The 18,163-nt window shown below is 56.2% G+C and overlaps 1 protein-coding gene across 2 annotated transcripts; it reads right to left on the bottom strand.

The window, feature by feature from the left end:
- Positions 1–425: 425 nt before the first annotated feature.
- Positions 426–14,342, bottom strand: FHIP2B (FHF complex subunit HOOK interacting protein 2B). Of its 2 annotated transcripts, XR_006787463.1 has the most exons (18): positions 14,175–14,342; positions 9,833–9,911; positions 7,715–7,884; positions 7,127–7,231; positions 6,911–7,033; positions 6,483–6,710; positions 6,184–6,380; positions 5,731–5,839; positions 5,447–5,523; positions 4,904–5,093; positions 3,915–4,060; positions 3,684–3,812; positions 3,440–3,530; positions 3,087–3,230; positions 2,578–2,718; positions 2,284–2,384; positions 1,720–2,075; positions 426–1,576 (listed from the first exon to the last, which is right to left on the bottom strand). XR_006787463.1 is itself a non-coding variant. In XM_045853371.1 (17 exons), exons 1-17 carry the CDS (start codon positions 14,217–14,219, stop codon positions 1,937–1,939), a joined length of 2,214 nt encoding a protein of 737 aa, XP_045709327.1. In that variant the 5' UTR covers positions 14,220–14,342; the 3' UTR covers positions 426–1,936. The 2 variants fall into 2 exon arrangements, 1 of the variants encoding a protein (XP_045709327.1); XM_045853371.1 differs by having other exon boundaries at positions 426–2,075.
- Between the last annotated feature and the right edge of the window lie 3,821 nt (positions 14,343–18,163).

Genomic DNA, 18,163 nt, shown 5'->3' with positions numbered 1-18,163 from the left:
CCAGCATGCACTTGGTGACTCCCGCAGAGGATCCACGGCACATGTACATTTAGGGACAAGCGTCTTAAACCAGCAGGCCCACTGTCCACCACTAAAGCAGTCACACAACACACAGCCTAAGCCCCTGACATGAGACCTGCATGCAGATCCTGCAGATGGCTGGCTCCTCGCCGTGTCCTGAGGCGAGCCAGCCCTCAGTCGTGGGCAAGCGGAGCAGAAAGTGTTGCCCAGCCAAGAGAGGCCGTTCCTGGCAGACGCTGAGGAAGGGCAGACGTGCATTGCCAGAGCCTGTCTGTTTACTACCCTCCCCCTCCACTCCAGTGCTGAAAAAGGAACTTAATTTGTCTTCCTTGGGGAGGAAGATGGGCCCAAATTAGCAGTGGAGCCTTGGGCAGAAGGACGTGAAAGGTGGAGAACAGGGCGGCTGTGTCCACGCAACCACACTGTTTATTGCCATGGTGTCTGGGGTGGGGGAACACTGCAGGAGTGCCGAAGTGCATCAAGGAGGGGAGTATCTGTGACTCCTGGACACTTGAACATCTTCAGAATCGGAGAGTCCAGACCTAGTTTGCCCACTGAGCTCTGCTCCCGTCTCACGCTGACACCCATGTGTGCGTGCATGCCTGCACACACACGCCCAGTGTCCTTCACCACAGCAGTTCAGCCCTCTCCAGCTGGGAGGAATGCGGGAGAGGTAGAGGTCACTGAGTTTCCTCCTCTTTCATGTCACCTCTTGGCAACCTGTGGCTGGCTTCTAGAAGCAGCATGGGCAGGAAAAGGAAGCGCAAGGGGCTCTGGCCTGCTCCTCCTTGCCCAGGAGCAAAGCCAGCAACTGCAGTCCTGCTGTGAGGTAATGCCTGGCGCCGCCTGTGTGTTCCTGCAGGTTGAGGCAGATTCGGGCCGGGTGGGGTGGCAGCCCCAGCCTCAGAGGGCACGCAGGGAGAAGAGCGCCGGGGCTGCTGCCTGGACCCCAGCCCCTCCCTGCCAGGCCTCGGGGGGCCTGCCACCAAGTGGGTGCCCAGGCCTCCCCTGTACTCCGAGCTCCCCGGCTCCACTGGGAGAGCGTTCCCTCCAGAACACTGTGGGTTGAGCCTGGGCTCCCCTGGTCTTGAGCCCCTCTGCCCAGGTGTTGTGGACCTGCTGAGACGGGTTCAGAAGGCGCCAGGGAGAAACCAGCTGGAGCTGGAGCCTGGCACCCAGCCCCCAGCTCCCCAGGCCCTCTCCCGCCCTGGTAGAGTTGCATCAAGGTTCTCATTAGCAGCTGCCCCCGCCTGGGCGCGGAGATGCTTTGGCCATTTGCCATGAGGCGGTTTGAGATTTTGCAACAGTCTCCAGGAGGGCCAGGCAAGAAGAGTGGGCTACCCCTGCCACCCAGTAACCCTCCACAAGGGTTAAGTCAAAAAGTGAGGAAAAAAAGTGAAGTCTCAGCAGCATCCATGGTACCTAGTGTGACAGAGACAGGGCTCCCGTGCACTGTCTTTCTGTCCTGCAGTCCTGCCCGGCCTCGGAGCTGTCAGCTTACCTCCCTTGTGTGGCTGGAACTGAGTCACAGGTCTTTGCCCTGGCCATGCATTTCCTGTAGAGGCAGGTGACAGGCACAGAACACAGGAGGGTCTGGGTTCCGATGGTCACCTGGCCATCACCCAGCTCCACTGAGAAGACGCTGGGGACACCATGCTGCCTGGGAGGCCACCCCTTTCGCTCCTTGGCTTCTGGTACCTTGCAGACCCACTTCCTGAAGCCCAGCCTGGTACAGCCAGCACGGGAGGGTCTCCTGGAGGGGACTTGGGAGACACAGAGGCAGAGGTCCCTGGACACAGAAGAGACGGGGCCAGGCCCCCGCCCCGGGAGAAGAGTGGTGGCAGCTGTGCCAGGCAGGAGGCAGCTCCTGGGCAGAGGTGAGGTCAGGAGCCTCCCCTCCCGCCATGCTCCTGGCTCAGATGTGCCCTTCCAGGGGTGGGGAGAGGTGCGGATGAGGACCCTGTGGGGGGAACTTGACGAAGGCAATGGCAGCCAGCTCCTTGCAGAACTCCTCCAGGACAACCACACCCTGGAGGAGGGTCTGATGGTCCAGCCTGAGGGCAAGAGCACAGAGTCATGGCTGGAAGGCCATCGGTGACATCCCAGTGTCCCTGAGGAATAATCCAGTGGCAGACCCTTCTGAGTGAGGACAGAGCTTTGCAACAGGCCCTCTGCACCAAGGCCAGGCACCTCCCCACCCTGGGGTGCTCTGCCCTCTCACCTGGGGCTCTTCCCTAGCACCCAACTCCCTCAGTTACTTACTGCTCCCCAGGAACGTGACCCATCAGCTGCTTGCGCACCAGGAACAGTTTGCCTGGGAACTGGGGTACCCTCTGAATCCTCTGCATCAAGTCCCCGATTACCTGGAGCAAGAACAAGAGAGGACTGAGGTGGGGACCAGCAACACTCAAGCGAGACGCCCTTGCTCTGCTGCACCAGGACATGATGCTTATGCTTCCCTCTGGCACTGACAAGGGTCCTCACACCCGCGGCCCCAGCCCCACCCCGCACCCCTCCCTCCCTGCCCACCACTGACATGCTCCCAGGCACCCTTACCCGGACCAGCACAGAGAACAGGCTCCTGCAGCCCGGAGCCAGGTTGATGTAGGGGTCCAGGAGGTACTCGTGGATGAGGGGGTGGGGGAAAAGGGCGAGCCGGGACAGAACTGAGGTCACTTGCAGGTTTAGGCTGTATGGCTGCAGGGAACGTGGTGGACAAACCAGGGGTTGGCCGGGGCTGGTGAGCATTTTTTCACCCCCCCAGAGAGGTGCCTGGCCAGCATGAACGTGTGCGGGGGTGGGAGACGCACATGATGTGTGTGTGTGTCATGGCTCCCCGGGGCTGAGGGCCAGGCGTGTCAGGGCACGCGGAGCAGAGGCGAGCCGGGCTTCCCGCCTGGGGAAAGGTGGGGTCAGGGGTGGAGCTGCAGAACTGAAGACAACTTGACCCCCTACCTGCCATGGTCAGGCCTGACCATGGAGCTCCCCCAAGGGTTCCAGAGGCACCCACCTGGGGTGCTCCTGTGGGCCCCGCCCTCTGTTTGGGGCCCAGTACTGTTGGCTACCTGCTCCAAAATCCGGGACATGCGGCCAAACAGCATTCGGAGAAAGTGCCCCTCAAAGAAAGGCCGCTCGGGCTCATGGGGGTCCAGGGGTGTGAGAGCCGGGGTCCAGCCCCAGGGGGCGACTCGGGAGCTACACTCCTGGAACTGGACCAGAAGGGAGAGCTGAGAGGAGGCCCCAGGTCAGGAGGCCACAGCGCGGCAGGGCAGGGTGGGGCACATGGGAAGGTGGGCTCAGGGTATCATGGCTGGAGCTGGCAGTGCCCTGGGCAGAGCTCGCAGGGGAGAAGGCAGAGTTATCAACCCCACAGCTCTGGGGGCGAGGAGTGGGTGCCGGCAGCGACCTGGACACTCACCAGTCCGTAGGCATCGTGGACGTAGGTGTCATAGCCAGTCTCCTCCAGGAAGGCTGAGGTCTTGGCCTCCTCAGGAACCAGGCAGAGGAAGCTAAGAGACAGGAGGTTTGGTGTGGCGGGGCGCCCCTCTTGCCCTGCTCCATCTACCCCTGGAGTGAGCACCGTGCCAGGCTGTGCCCCAGTGGGGCTGTGACCAAAGGCAGAACAAACTCAAGTGGCTCAGACTTTCTGACCTGCCCCCTACCTGTTGACAATCTCAGTCACCGCTGTCTTGCCGTCTAGGGAAGTGGCAGGGACTGGGGCAGGCTTGGCAGGGGGCTGAAAGCTGGCATCGAGGAGGCCATCTGTGAAGTAGGGGTCCTCCTCCAGGTCTCTGTGGCCAGAGCACACACGCGTGGCACCAAAGAGCCCATGAAAGAAAAACTGTGGGGATGCTGAGGGCTTGGGTGGGGCCCGGGTGTCCTCACATACTTACAGGGTATCCTCGTAGCTCTCGGGCTCCGGGCAACCCCGGGCCACGTAGGGGCGGCCCTCGAGGTGGCACAGGACCAGCTTTCGGACGATGTGCTCGTGGGGCTTCTGGAGCAGCTCCTCGAACAGCCGCAGCGTGGCGATGCTGATCTGGGGCCAGAAGGGGTCAGCAGGACGCCCCTTCCTGCCCCAGCTTCTGGGTGTGCCTAGGGTTTGCTCACCCAGATGAGAACAGTGTCCCTAGAAGAGGGGTCCCCCGTCCCTGGCAGGTTTTGAAGGGAGTGGGAGAGTGTTGGCCTGGGAATCAGAAGTCTGGCTGGTTCCATTATTAATCTGATGTGATAATAGGCCAGGAAATGGGCTTCTCTGTGCCTCAGTTTCTATGTCTGAAAAATGGAATACTGGCCTCCCTACCGCACAGAGCGGCAATGAGCCTCAAACAAGGCCGATGAGGCGGTCTGACACTATGCAGGGCCAGCACAAGTGCCGTACTTTGCTGTGTGTAATGCGCACTTCTTTGCCCAAATTTTTGAGGGAAAAATAAGGGTGTGCATTATATACAGGTAGCACCAACTCCATATCTATATAAATGTTTTTAATTCTTTTATTTAGGCTTATGAGTTGAAAGTGTTAACTCTAAAAAGCAATAATGACACCCACATGCAAAATACTACCCTGGAATACAATAGTCAGTTTTGTTTCTAAATGTAAATAAATACAAAATTGAATTAAAGAATTAAAATGAAAGATTATTTTCCCTGAAATCTGGGCTAAAAACGTGGGTGCACATGATACACTGCCGCGCGACCACAGACAGCTGCTGCGGGATGCCCGGTGCGTGACGGGAGCAGCCTGGCCCAGTCCCCGCATCACTGCTCTTTTCGGGGGAGGCTTCGCCGTCTCAAAGGCAGAACGGTGAAGATGGGAGACCGAGAGACGCCTTTGGCAGGGGTGGGGTGGGGTGGGAGTGAGTGGAGGACCCTCCCATCTCACCTCATCAGAGAGGTGGTCGCAGTGCCTGATGAGCTGAGCGCACAGAGCGCAGGGGCTGTCCTCAGGGGCTGCAGGCCGCGGGTCGGTGCCCAGGAGGAAGGCCACGGCCTCCTGAAGCAGTGCAGGGGAGCGCAGCCGGCGCAGCAGGGCCGTCAGCAGGGCAGTGGAGGTCAGGACACTCTGCTCAGACCTATGTGGACGGAACAATGAGCCAGGCAGGGGAGGGGAGGCCAGAGGGGCAGGGAGTGGATGAGTCGGGGTGGGGGCAGAGCCCTTTCCTGGTTTCCTAATATCTCAGGCTTGTGTCTCTCTGCTCACTCCCATTCCCCCTGAGGTCATGGAGTCCTAGGGCGGAGGCCTTTGTAGCCCATGGTGGCTCTGAGCCACGTGTGTGTCGGGGGACAGGCCTGGCTCCCATGAACCAATGGAACCCAGACTCATGTGACTCTGGCTGAGGAGGTCCTTGGCTGTAGGATAGGAAGGGGCAGGAGTGGTGGGCACCGGGATCCACACCACAGCTGAGAGGCCTGGACATAGACTCACACATTCAGGAGCTGCGGCTGCAGAATGTCCACAAATAACTTCTCAGCTACGGCCTTCGCCAAGGCATCTGCAACTACCTGGGCACCAAAGAGCACGTGGTAAACACCTTTACCTCCACTGACAGTTTGCCACCAAGAAATAACTGTCCTGGTACAGTGTCCAACACAACAGGCAGAGGGTCCCTGACAACCCGAGGCCTGCCCAGCTCTGAGAGACCCACCCAGTCCTCCAGGGAGAGACGGAGGAGGGCAGCCAGTGGCAGGGAACTCCCTGTCCCCACTCACCGTGTGTGCCTCCTGGATGAGACGGTCGCAGTAATCGAACCAGCCCAGAAAGGCTGCCAAGGCCTCCTTGCCTGGGAAGGGAGCCTCGTCAGATGGGGCACTGGGTACCCTGCGGGACAGTGAGGGGGCGGCTGTGAGGCCTGCCTCAGCTCTGTTCCAGAAGGAAGCAGAGCCCCTCCTCCCGCTGCCAGGGAACCTCTATTGCAGGGCAGGAGGTAGGCAGGGGTGCAGGGTTAGGTGGTCGGTTCAACAGGGGGTTCTTTGGGAAGAAGCAAAAGGGATGCTTCTCTGAAGGGTGAGAAGACCCTTAGGATGGGCTGTAACCGTGGGAAGAAGAAGATGGCCAGCAGGGGTCCCCATCCCTCCCAGAAACAGAGGAACTGGCTATCAGCAGACCTGCAGGGCTTCCAGACCCTGAAGACGCAGCCCCGCCTTCCCTGGCCCAGCGCCTACCTCCAGCTGATGCCCTCGGAAGCGGCAATGTCTGCAGGGTCCAGGAAGGTGGGCATGGACTGGTGCAGCTGGCAAAGGTGCTCGACAATCACAGGGCAAAAGGGGCTGCTCTGGACCAGATGGGTGGCAGCCGCCGTGGGAGCCACGCTGACAAGAATCAGCAGGTTCTCTTGGGCCTTCAGGGCCACACGACCTTTCTAGGGAACAGAGCTACAACTTCAGCACATGCACCTGAGCCCCCGAGGCCCCTCACCCCATAATTCACCCTGTCTGGCCCACGCTGTCTCAGCATCAGGCACCTTGCTCTTGCACAAGCCAACCAGCGAGGTGACCAGGTTGCTCTCCCCAATCCCTCCATCGGGCTCCTGGGTCTCAACAGGCAGCTGTGTGGTCAAAGCCCGGGCGCCACAGGGACCCCTGTCAGAAGCCTCACTGTGGGGGTGGTCCTTGTTCTCGATACTGGCCGTCTCTCCAGGCAAGGCGGTGGGTTCTTTGGATGCCTTTTTCTTAGCGATAGTCTTCTTGCCCTGCAGATGAGGCTGAATGAGGCCAGGTCGTGGTGGAGCCCACTCCCCACACTGTCCCCGGGGAATGTAGGGTGTGGGGACTGTTAGAGCCTCGCACGGGCTGGGGAAAGCTGCTCTGTGCACCTCTGCTTCCTCAGAGGGGCCACGGGGTGGGGCCCGGGGCCTGGGCCCTGCGCTTCTGTGCCCACAGAGGCACTCACTTCCAGGATGTAGGTGAGCAGGGCTGGATCCTGCTGGATCTTGGAGCAGAGGACGGTGGTGAACTGCACCTCCTCCTTTTCTGTGAGTGATCCAGGATCTGTCCCACCGAGCCGGAGGAGTTTCTGGGAGGGGGGCAGCACAGAAGCAGAGGGGAATGGGTGACAGGGAAGAGGGGGCTGCACCCCTACACACCCCTAGGCTTCTCGGCCCCTCACCTGCACAGGCCTGTGGACATTGAGGTAATGCAGAAGTGGGTGCTGAACCTGGGCCAGCACCTTGCTGAAGAACTGGAACACCTGCTGCCGCATGCCCGGGGGGTACTGCAGGTCGGGGGCAGAGTGCCCGTCAGCACAGGAAGTCATGCCCCCCCGCCGGCCCCCGGCATGGCTCCCTACACAGTTCCTCTCTGTCCCCTGCTCAGAGCCCACTTCTCCCAAAGCCTCCCTCCCTCGCCATGGAAACAGGCCTCCTACTCGCCACCAGTGCCCATCCCCACGTGATTTATCTGCATGACTTTGTCATCACTGAACACACATGGGGGCTCCTTTGTCTTAAGCCTGCTGTGTCCTCAGTGCCTAGGACGCAACCTGACACAGGGCTCATCCCCAGCACATCTTTGCTGAATGAATGCCAACCGAAAGAGCAGGGCACCAAGCAGATGAGCACGGGGAGGTGGTGGGTGTGTTGAAGGGCCGGCCGCAGTGGCCCCCACCAGTAGTGTGGGGACTGGGAAAGCACAGGTGGAAGAGCCTGGAACCCAAGGCTTGGCCGGAAGCTTCTGGAGTCAGCGGGGTCCTGCCTACCTCGGCCTTGCCCAGCGTGCACAGGGTCTCTAGGATCTTGTGCTGCAGCAGGTACTCGAGGCAGGGGCCGGCCTCGCCTGCCGCCTGCTGCCTCTCCTCGTACACCAGGATGTCCAGCATCTGCTTCAGCCGCCAGGGGATATCCGTCTTCTTGGCCGGGGTGTTTTCATCTATTTGAGATTCGGGGGAAGAGTGAGTAGGGAGAAGTTGAGCACTCTGGCTCTGTGGGGTCAGGACCCAGGGGCCCGGGGTGGGCGGCGGTGGCTGAGGGCACCCTGGAGAGGCCAGGGTAACAGTCTGTTTCCACAGTTAAAGGCCAGAGGAAATGGAAGTCATAGTCTGTGCCTCCATATGTAAAAGCACAAAAGACCTTCTAGAACAAGGTCCAGAGGGAAGGCCGCCTGCCTGCCCCCACATCCCGGGACCAACACACGGACCTCGGCCGGGGCTGTAGTGAGCCCCGGGTGAGCGGCTGTGGGCCCAGGGTCTCTCAGCAGAATTTAGAAGCTGTCTTCTAGCGGCTTCCCAGCTGATCACCTCCTGGGGACCGTTTATGTCCCTTTGCCACTCACAGAAGGCAGTATTCTATTTTTCAAAAAGCAAGGAAAATCCGAGCCCGACCATAGGTTCAGGCTCTGCTGCACCACACGGAGGGCCCAGTGGAGAAGCTGGTTAGTGGGGCTTTCTTGGAGCTGTGGCGGTAGAATGTGTTTGAAAAAAGGCTTTGGCTCTCGGGGACTGGCCTTGAGCACCCCCTAGCTTTCCATGAGAGCACAGGCTCTTGGGCAAGGCAGCTGCCTCGCCCGCTCCCGGGCCTCTGATACAGGGACTGTTTTGGCAACGAAAGGACTGGGCCCAGGCGAAGCCCCAGGTGGGCCTGAGTCCATCCTGGACCTTTCACTGCTCTCCTGGTGAACTGGGGCTCTCTGTCCAGAGATCTTCAGTCTCTAAAAGGCACAGACTTCCAGTAATAAAATCAGTCCTGGGCTGTGTAATGTGCAGAGTGGTGACTATAGTTAATAAGTGTATTGTATAATTCCCAGTTGCCGAGAGACTATAAAAGCTCTCATCACAAGGAATTGTAACTACGTGTGGTGACAGACGTTAGCTGGATTTATTGTGATCATTTTGCAATCAATCCATGCATTGAATCAATGCTGTACAACTGAAACTAATGTTATATGTCAGTTATATTTCAATGAAAACTAAAGGGATTATCAGTCTAAAGCTGTTGTTCTCAACTGGGGGCAGTTTTTCCGCCCCTCCCCTCCCGCTCCCAGGGGACATTTGGTAATGTCCGGAGAGACATTTACTCTTGTCACATGAGAAGGGGGGGGGGGGGTACTGGCCTCTGATGGGCCAGTAGAGCCCAGAGCTGCTACTAAATACACTGCAGTGCGTTCCACCGCACCCTCCGCACAGAGTGACCCAGTCCAGATGTCCTGAGTGCCAGCAAGAGGAATCCAGTCTAACAGAGGGTTCAGAGGGCCCCTCAGTGTCCAAGGCCACCTTCTAATTTCTGGGGCTAGCTCAGGCTGGACGTGAAGCCTTTAGGACAGGCACAGGCTGGAATCAAACCCCAGTCTGAACTGCAGGAGGTGAAAGCTAGGGACGTAGGACAGGGTTACCTGGCGATCAGTGTGCATCCACCAATGCCAGCACACTGACTGCAAAGCAGCCGATCGGAGCCCGCCTCCCAGTGAGTGAGCCTGCTGGGCCCTGATGCCCAGCCTTCGGCTCCCTGGCGTGTCAGCTTGGGCTCAAGGACCAGGTAGTTACATGCCTTGGTTTTTGTTCTCCTCCTACCCCTCTAAGTTGGCTCAGAGAAAAGAAGAATGTGTTCAATTTCTTTTCTTTTGATCAGTAAGCTCTGGACACAGGCACTTAAAGACAGAAGGCCTGGATGTTCTACCTAGCAGGAAGTCAGGGGCGAGGGGGGCGCAACTCCCAGAGCAGGCCAGTGAAACCCCCAAACTCCTGGTTTCTCACTCCCGCCTCACACAGCTCCTCCCTCGAAAGGGCAGATGTCTCCTTCCACGGGACTCCTGTGTCTCTGAGCTGCACTGTGGCTCTGCCGCACTGTCCTCACAGCTCCCTGAAGGGAAGACCAGGCCTCACCTGTGCTTTCGATGTAATAGTGCGTGATGCCTTTCCAGTGCTCCACGAACGCCTCCAGAAGGTCAAGGGTGGGCTCCCGCTGCGGAGAGAGCAGAAGCATGACCTGAGTGACATGGGCTCCGCCTCGGCCAGGACGTGCAGGGACAGACGTTCCACCACCCTGGGACACGTGTTCTCCAGGTCACATCCGACTGTCAGCAACAATCCGGCACCCCTCCCCAGCCACCCATCCCTGCTGGAAATGCCGTCCTTCCGCCCGCCGCAGGCAGGGTTCCACAGCCTGACTCTGAGGAAGAGCTAATAGTGTCAGAGGGGGACACAGACACAGACACAGATCGTTTCAACACAACACGGTCATGCCACAACAGGGGTGCATGGACGAGAACAGGAGCGCACCCCCGAACAACAAAAGCAAGTGGCACGGAGGGAACACATGTGAGAGACAAAGTTTGCAGGTCCTTCTGAATCTGAGACTTGACGAAATGCTGTGCCAAGGCCACAGCAGGCTCAGTTCAGCCAGATGGCTGACACCAGCATGACATTAAGAAAGGGCCTCACTATGATGCATATACAGCTTTCGTCCAGGCCGCAGGTCATGCAGCCCGAGCTCTTCCCTAGCCAGCTCTGCTCCAGCCACGTCTCCTCCTGAGCCTTCTATTGGCCACGGGGGATTCCGACTCTGTCCCCAGCAAGCCCTAAAGCCTCCCTTTCCAGTGTTCTCTCCACTTCCACAGCCTGGCTGCACCTGGCCTTGAACTGAGAACAACCACTTTCCCTGAAAACTTCTCCCCAAAAAGGGCATTTCTTCTCTTTCCTTGCAGAGTACATGTTTGCAGGAAAAAAAATACATAATTGGGTTCTCTTTCTCTAAAGGTGCTCGCTTCTATGCCGGGTCTTTGCTCAGGCTGCTCCTCTGCCCAGGAGGCCTGGCTGAGGGCCTCCAGCTGCACAAAGCCCTCTCCTGGTTCCTGGATGCATCGCCCTCCAGCCTCATGCTGTACGGCACCACGGAACTGCATGTCTCCTTTTTTAATCTATTCAGGAGCTATCTTCCGAGGGCCTGCTACATATTGGGTTGGCCAAAAAGTTCATTTGCTTATTTCTGTAAGACAGCTCTAGTAGTGCTTAGCTGTCTCTAACTTCATTCAAAACAATTTTGTTAGATTGCATTATGACAGCTGTATATTTTTTTAAAAACTTATCAGAATTGGTGACTTTTTGTGTAGTAATTTTAATATTGAAGATGGAAAAAAATACGCAACATTTTTGGCATGTTATGCTTTACTATTTCAAGAAAGGTAAAAACAACTGAAATGCAAAAAAAGATTTGTGCTGTGTGTAGAGAAGGTGCTATGACTGATTGAATGTGTCAAAAGTGGTTTGCAAAGTTTCATGCTGGAGACTTCTCGCTGGACGATACTCCATGGTCAGGTAGACTAGTTGAAGTTGACGGCAATCAAATTGAGACATTACTTGAGGAAAAAATTAATGTTATACCACGAGGGAGAGAGCTGACATACTCAAAATATCCAAATCACTAAAGTTATTGGTGAAAATGAAAACTGTATTTTATTTTACAGACAAAACCAAATGGACTTTTTGGCCAACCCAATCAAGACATCATGCTAGATGCCACAGGCAACACCAGGGTGCCCAAGACCCAGCGCCCCAAAGAAGAGCGTCTCAGCCCACACTGAATAACTCAGCGACAGGGAGTGGTGGGAGATGAGAACGCAGGAGAGGAGGGAAGTGACCTCTGGGAAAAGAAGGGCCGCTCCCAGTGGGACGAAACAGAGGAGGCTGAGGTCACGCCGGAACTAACACTTGAAGAACAGGGTCAGATTCCAACAACGAGAGGTGAAGGAAGCACATTCCCTGCAGCAGGTACTCTGCAAAGTGTTTCTGGAGCCAGAACGGGCTGATGAGGGCACAGGGCCTTGAATGCCAGGCCAAGAGGTCCGAGGAAATACATATTCAAGTATATGTATCTGCAGGCAATGGGGAGCAGGTCAGGGACACTGGGCTGTGATTTAGGAGGAGGCATCTGGTAGCTGTGTGTGGAAACAAAGGTGAGAAGAATGCTCTGAAGACCATGGCGATGGGGAGGAAATGGTAACACCAAAGCTGAGGCCTTGACACAGCGCCTGCCTTGGCTGCCCAATCTTGTCCTCTTTCAAAATTAGTTGTGGGGACCGTGGCCCCCACCAGACTGGTGTGTCTCCCACAGTTGTTCCAAACACACTGGGTGTGACCACATCTTATCGAGTTCCGTGTGATGCTATCATGGTTGGGTTAGCGGTCGTTTCCTCTACTGGACCGTTGGCACCCAAGTGTCAGGGCTCGTGTTTCAGAATCTGTCTGTCCCTGAAGGGCACACACGCAGTGACTAAGTAACATTTACTGAACAGCTTAGCAAGCTCCCTAAGACACTGCTCCACAGTTCCTTGTCTCTGGGAAGGCCTCTGACCCTTAACCAGCACTCGATGATCTCAGCAGTTTGTGACGGGGGCTCACTGAACCTCAAAACTCGCTTATAGTCTCCAAAACTTTGCCAGCGCTTAAACCAAAATACATAATTAATAATAATAGTAATAGTAATAATGCAGTATGGAAAGTAGAAATGGGAGCATGCAGGTTAGTCAAAACAGACCATTCAAAAGAAGAGAACAGGGGTATCATCTTCACCTGAGACAACTGTTAGCTACTCTCACTCCAGACCACGGAACTGTACCAAATGATTTCTCTTTAAAGGTAACGGTCGCTATTCCGTTCTGTCAGAAGAGGGCAGGAAAGAGCAGCATGCTCCCTCCTTAACCAGGAGTCAGCCAGCAGTCAACTGACTTGCTGGGGTCTTAACCTGAAGGCCCAGGCCTGGGAAGACCTCTGTGCAAGATGTTGGGGTGCGGAGGAAAGAGGGGTTCCCATCTCTCCCAACAATCACACAGGGTCAAACTTCTAGGGGACTAAGAAGATGGCCTGCCTAAAAGTATCTCCCTTGACCACCACTATTTCCTCCAGCCCCTGACTCTGAAATTCCTGCGTTGGAGGCATTAGAAATTCACTTCTTAAGCTAAGGTCTTATCTGCATGTCACCCACCTGCACCTCCACTCCGCCCTCCTCCCCTTTTCGTGGAGCTGTCCTTGAGAGGTATGAGTCGTTTGTCAGGTCACTCTCTAAGGTGACAGCTCTCTTGACTGGGGACAGGGAGGTGGGGAAGGAGAGATCCTACAGAACCCCTCCCAGGTGGGATGGCCTGAGGCCCAGGGAAGTCCAGGGAGGGGAGGGCAGTCCTGGAAGGAGCAGGAGCTTTTCACTTTCTTTACCAGTTTGCTTAAGGCTGGGACTTAAGCAAATTCATAATAAGCTCTGATTTGAAGCGGGGGGAGGGGGATTGTTGGGGAGGCAGGGAGTGGAAACTGAGGTTTTGCTTCTCGCGAGAAAATCTGACACACTAAACTGATCAATTAGGAGAGGGTTTATGCTGAAACAAAAGGAATCATTAACTTCACAGATTCTTGGCAGGGTTACTTTAAGTACAGGGTCTCTGCCTATCCTATCTAAACTATACTTTTATCTTACTGAATGAAGTTAACTCAGTGGGCCGCCTCTGACTAGCATTCGCCCCCAACAGAAAACGCCAAAGGCACAAATTCTGAGAATATAAGAAATCAATAAACTCTTCCCCACAGGTCTGCAGCCCCATGGCGGGCCTCCCCCGATGCAAAGCTGCTGTAATGAGGGAGAATACATGGGAACCTGCAGGAGGCTGCTTCCAGGGCGAGGGCACCCCCACCCCCCGCCCCGACTGTCTGTCCGGACTGTTCACGCTTCCCGGGGACCGGGCAGGCAGGGCCCGCATTCCCGAGTGGAGGGTGAGGGCGCGCTGGGCCTGAAAAGGTCTTAGAGTGGTCGGGGCTCCGAGGGAGGGAAGGGGCAGCTGTTGTTAAGTACAGGGGACAGGAAGAGCGGAGCAAGCGAGAGGAAGGCACACACAGGCCTTCCAACTCTCCAGGAGAGGGAACTTGGGGTTTGGGGAAAGAAACTACCGGGTGACATGGGAGCACTCTGGCACAGAAGAGTTGGGAGCTGGGAGAGACCCGGGAGCCGAAAAAGAAACAGGAAACAGTTTGGGGAGGTGAGTCAAGGAATGGAGCAGTCTGGGAAAGCGGCGCGGTCGGGAAAGGAACCTGGAAGCGGGCTGCGCTGTGCGAGGCCGGGAAGGGCGCCGCGGCCCCGCCGGGGTCCTTCCCCCGGGCGGCCGGCCCCCTCCGCCCGCCGCCAGCTCTGCCCCGGCCGCCGTGGCCGCCGCGCACCCAGGCCTCCCCGCGCCCACGGCCTCACCGCGCCCACGGCCTCCTGCAGCAGCGCCCCGAGCCGGCTCAGCATGATGGCGCCCGGCCCGTTCCGGCTCCGGCTCCCGGATCCCCGGATCCCCGGCTCCCCGGGTCCCCGGCGGCGGCGGCGGCGGCGGCGGCGGCGGGGGCGGGGGCGGCAGAGCTCGGGGCGCAGGGATTGCCCGGCGCGGCGCTGCTCTGCTAGGCGAGGGAGGCGGGGCCCGGTCCGCTCCGCCCCGGCTGGGCTGGGGGCGCTCTCCAGTCGAGCCCCGCAGCCCCCGCCGGGCCCATCCGCCTTGGGAAAGAAAACCGACCCCGGGGAGCGGGAGGGGCGCCGCAGCAGCGGGATGGGTTCAGTCACGCGGGGCGCCCTAGGGAGCCAGGTGGCAGCGAGAGAACGACCCTCCCCTTTGAGGAGTGCGAGTGGGCCCCCGGAGGTTGTTTCCATCAGGAATGAGAAGCTTTGTGGGTTCTGTAGGTCTCCAGATGGCCCAGCCGCCACACACACAAACACACCCCCGCCCGGTCCCCCACAGTAGCCACGGGCCATGTGTAGCTGTAGAGCCCGGAACCACGTGTGTCCTAATTGAGGTGGGCTGAGGGTGAAGTGCATACACCCCGGGCTCTGACCACTTAGTACAAGAATGTAAAATAGCTCACTAATGAGGTTTTATGTGCATTACATATTGAGGTGGTAATATATTATATATATTGGATTAATGTTAAAATTAATTTCACTTGTTGCTTTAAGTGGGTACAGCGCTGGGCCAGAGGTCCCACAGGAAGTAACAAGTGGCTCCACTGTACCCTTTTAGGTGACCCAAGGGAAGAAACAGAAGGTGGGTTTCCCGTATGGACGTCACACCAGGAAAATTACACCCAAGGATTACACAGGCAGAACCCTCAACAAGAGCAGGGGTTCCTGGAACGTCCAAAGCTAGGGCCTTCGGGATGCGCCTTCTACCTGCCAAGTCTGCCAGTTTAAAGCCCATCCCCCCTCCCCACCCCCCTCTCCACTCCTCCAGGAATGGAAAGAGATTTTTAAGGTTCTTTCTGAGGACAGTATCTGGACGTCTGTTCAAAATACATTTCTAAGGAGCATTGCCATCCTACGAAGAGAGGGTAAAGCTTTGAGAGTCCCACTAGAGACCAGGACTGGGAGGTGGGGGTAGCCCCTGTCACAGAACTGTGGGACCTAGAGCTGTGGGGTCCAGGGGCCTCCCTGCCTTTGGGCCCCATTCCCCAGGAGGGCCTGCACAGAGCTGGCTGGGTGCTGTGGAGTGCGGCCTGCAGTCCAGGCTGAGGCAAGGGTTGTTTTGAATCCAGGCTGAGCTACTGTTTGGAGTTCAGTTCTCCTGTGCTGCTTGGGGAAAAAATGATATTTTCTAACAGTTCATCTGCAGATGGGTCTCTTATGAGAAGCCCTTCAAGGAGGCTTTTAAGCCAAAATGTATAAAAGGGAAGAAACCAGCCTGGTTTGTGTATCTAGAAGTGACCTGGAGAGTTGGAGACCTCAGTCCAGCCTGCACTTCTTTTCTGAGCCCATTGCCTCTTGGGTAAAGGAAGCAGCTGGGTGGATTAAATGTTTTCCCCCTCAACACGTGTTAAGGAACTCTAGGGTACAGTGGAAATGTATCAGGAATCTGGAGCCTTTCATTTGGTTTAACTGTTTAGAGTTTACATTTAAAGTTCTAATAAAAGTCAGTGGACTCCCTTATATGTGTTATATGCCAAAAGTGTTAGAGTCACTGATGTGTTTAAATTCTGCTGTCAGGTTAGCTCATTTGGGGAAGACTTTGGATAAAAACCTGTCCTCCTGTCAACTTGAATGAAGGCAGAGGCTGGGGCAGGGTATGCGTTTTAAATGAGCAAGTTGCAAAGCCCCGGATTCAAGGAGACGGGCAGAGCTGCTGTTGCTCGACAGGAAGAGTATGAACGGGTTGGTGTGCACATGGAACCACCACAATGTTGCAACTACTTACCTGTGTGAGTCGGGATTTTCTCCGTACTCTGCAACCAAATACAATAATTGGCTCCTCCTCTTGACAAAGGGCAACTGTCATACATCATCCTGACCTAAACTTTTTATTCATCAAAGCTTACTTTTTATTCCTCATAGCTTCTTTGTTCTCATTTTCATGGTAATCAATCGACTATAAAATTCGACTTCCAAATGTACTCCAGATAGTAGCAGTAAGATCTATTTTTTTAAAGGTTGTTACTAAAAGGTTTGTAACTACTGGACTAAGTAACTGTGAAGGTTTTGCATGTGTGTGCAAGCGCACACACATGCATGCAGGTATGTGTTTTGGGGAGAAGGTGCTGAGAGACTCTGCCTAAGCTTTTCTTCAGTGATGGAGCTGCATGAGTTGCTCTGAATCTCAGGAACTTAAGTCCTGTAGGGTGTTTAACCTGCGGCCCGTGAACCGCATGTGGCCCATGCACCACATGCAGCCCAGGATGGTGATGAATACAGCCCAACACAAAATCGTAAATTTACTTAAAACCTTTTTTTCTTGCTCATAAGTTTTCATTAGTATTTGTGTATTTAATGTGTGGTCCAAGACAACTCTTCTTTTGGCCCAGAGATGCCGAAAGGCTGGGTACCACTGTAGGACCTGCTCTCTCTCTAGGCCCACTGCAAATGTTTCCCCGTGAACTGCGATGAAAGACCCCTGGGCTTGCTGAGTTGCTCAGCAGGCTGGGAGCTGGGTGCCCGTGGCAGCGCCACCCTGCCTACCAGAGCACCCTTGTGCACACATTTGCAGATGCCCCACAGTGGTGTGTGTGTGGAGCCCCTTCCTCACTCTGTGCCTCCTGTTCTGCCCTACGAGAGGCCTCGTCTGTACTGGGCAGGTCCTGGGCTAGCAGTCAAGGAACCCAGGTGTCGGCTCTACTCTCTACTCATGAGTCATGTGGAGCTTCAGGCTTCAGCTGAAACATCTCTATCTCACAATTTTCTCCTTCACTAAACAGATGAAAATGGTTTGCGCTGTTGCCCTCACCGGTGTACTGAAAGGATAAAACAGTGTTCTGAATGTAAAAGAACTCTGGCAATTAAATACCATCACCCATGGTCCTGGCTGGCGTAGCTCAGTGGCTTGAGCGCGGGCTTCGAACCAAAACATTGCAGGTTCGATTCCCAGTCAGGGCACATGCCTGAGTTGCAGGCCACAGCCCCCAGCAACCGCACATTGATGTTTCTCTCTCCCTTTCTCCCTCCCTTCCCTCTCTAAAAATAAATAAATAAAACATTAAAAAATAATAAAATACTGTTTCTTTAAAAAAACAAACAAAAATCCATCACCCACATTAGTCATTCTTAGCCACTTTGTTTTCGTCTCCACCCAAGGGGCTAGAAACTCATCCCGGGATGAGGGACGATGCAGGTCCCAGCTCCAGCCCTAGGTTCACATTGGCCTCCCCGCCCCACCAACTCACCTAATCTTTGACCAACACATGCCTCTTCACATTCAGTTCCAGCCAGGTGAGGCCAGCTGCTTGATCCTCGAATACCCCCACTCAAGTCCTGCCTCTGACCTTCCAATCAAATCCTCGCCCCCCCTCCCCCACTTCAACACCCAGCTCCGTGTCTATTGGCCCCAGAACACCTTGCCAAGTCAACCCAGACCAAATCACCCTTCTCCTGGGGCCCCCACTTGACCCTTGCTCCTGCTGGAGTGCGCTTGTCCTTTCTCCATCCCTTGGTATTCTCTGCCTGATCCGTGACATCAGTCACCGCCTCCTCAACCCCGCTGACCTGTGCTGTGTCTGGCCTCCCCACTGCACTGTCAGGATCTCAGGCGCTGGAGGATGTGGCCACGTCAGTGGTTGATGAGCTTGCCTGCTGAGGGGGCATTCGGGGCATTCGGGGCATTCGGGGCAGGCTTTCCTCCTAGCTGGCTCTCCGCCGTCTCCACCGCGCAGCCCCTGAATGGACGTGGCAGGTGGGAGCCTGCTGCACAGACCGCTCTGGCAGCCCCCGGTGGGGAAGGG

Source organism: Phyllostomus hastatus, unplaced genomic scaffold, assembly GCF_019186645.2.
Source record: "Phyllostomus hastatus isolate PE091 unplaced genomic scaffold, TTU_PhHast_1.1 phas_contig_98, whole genome shotgun sequence".
Classification (NCBI taxonomy): Eukaryota; Metazoa; Chordata; class Mammalia; order Chiroptera; family Phyllostomidae; genus Phyllostomus; species Phyllostomus hastatus.
Note: the sequence above shows the minus strand (reverse complement) of the source record. Positions and strands in the feature narration are given on the sequence as shown.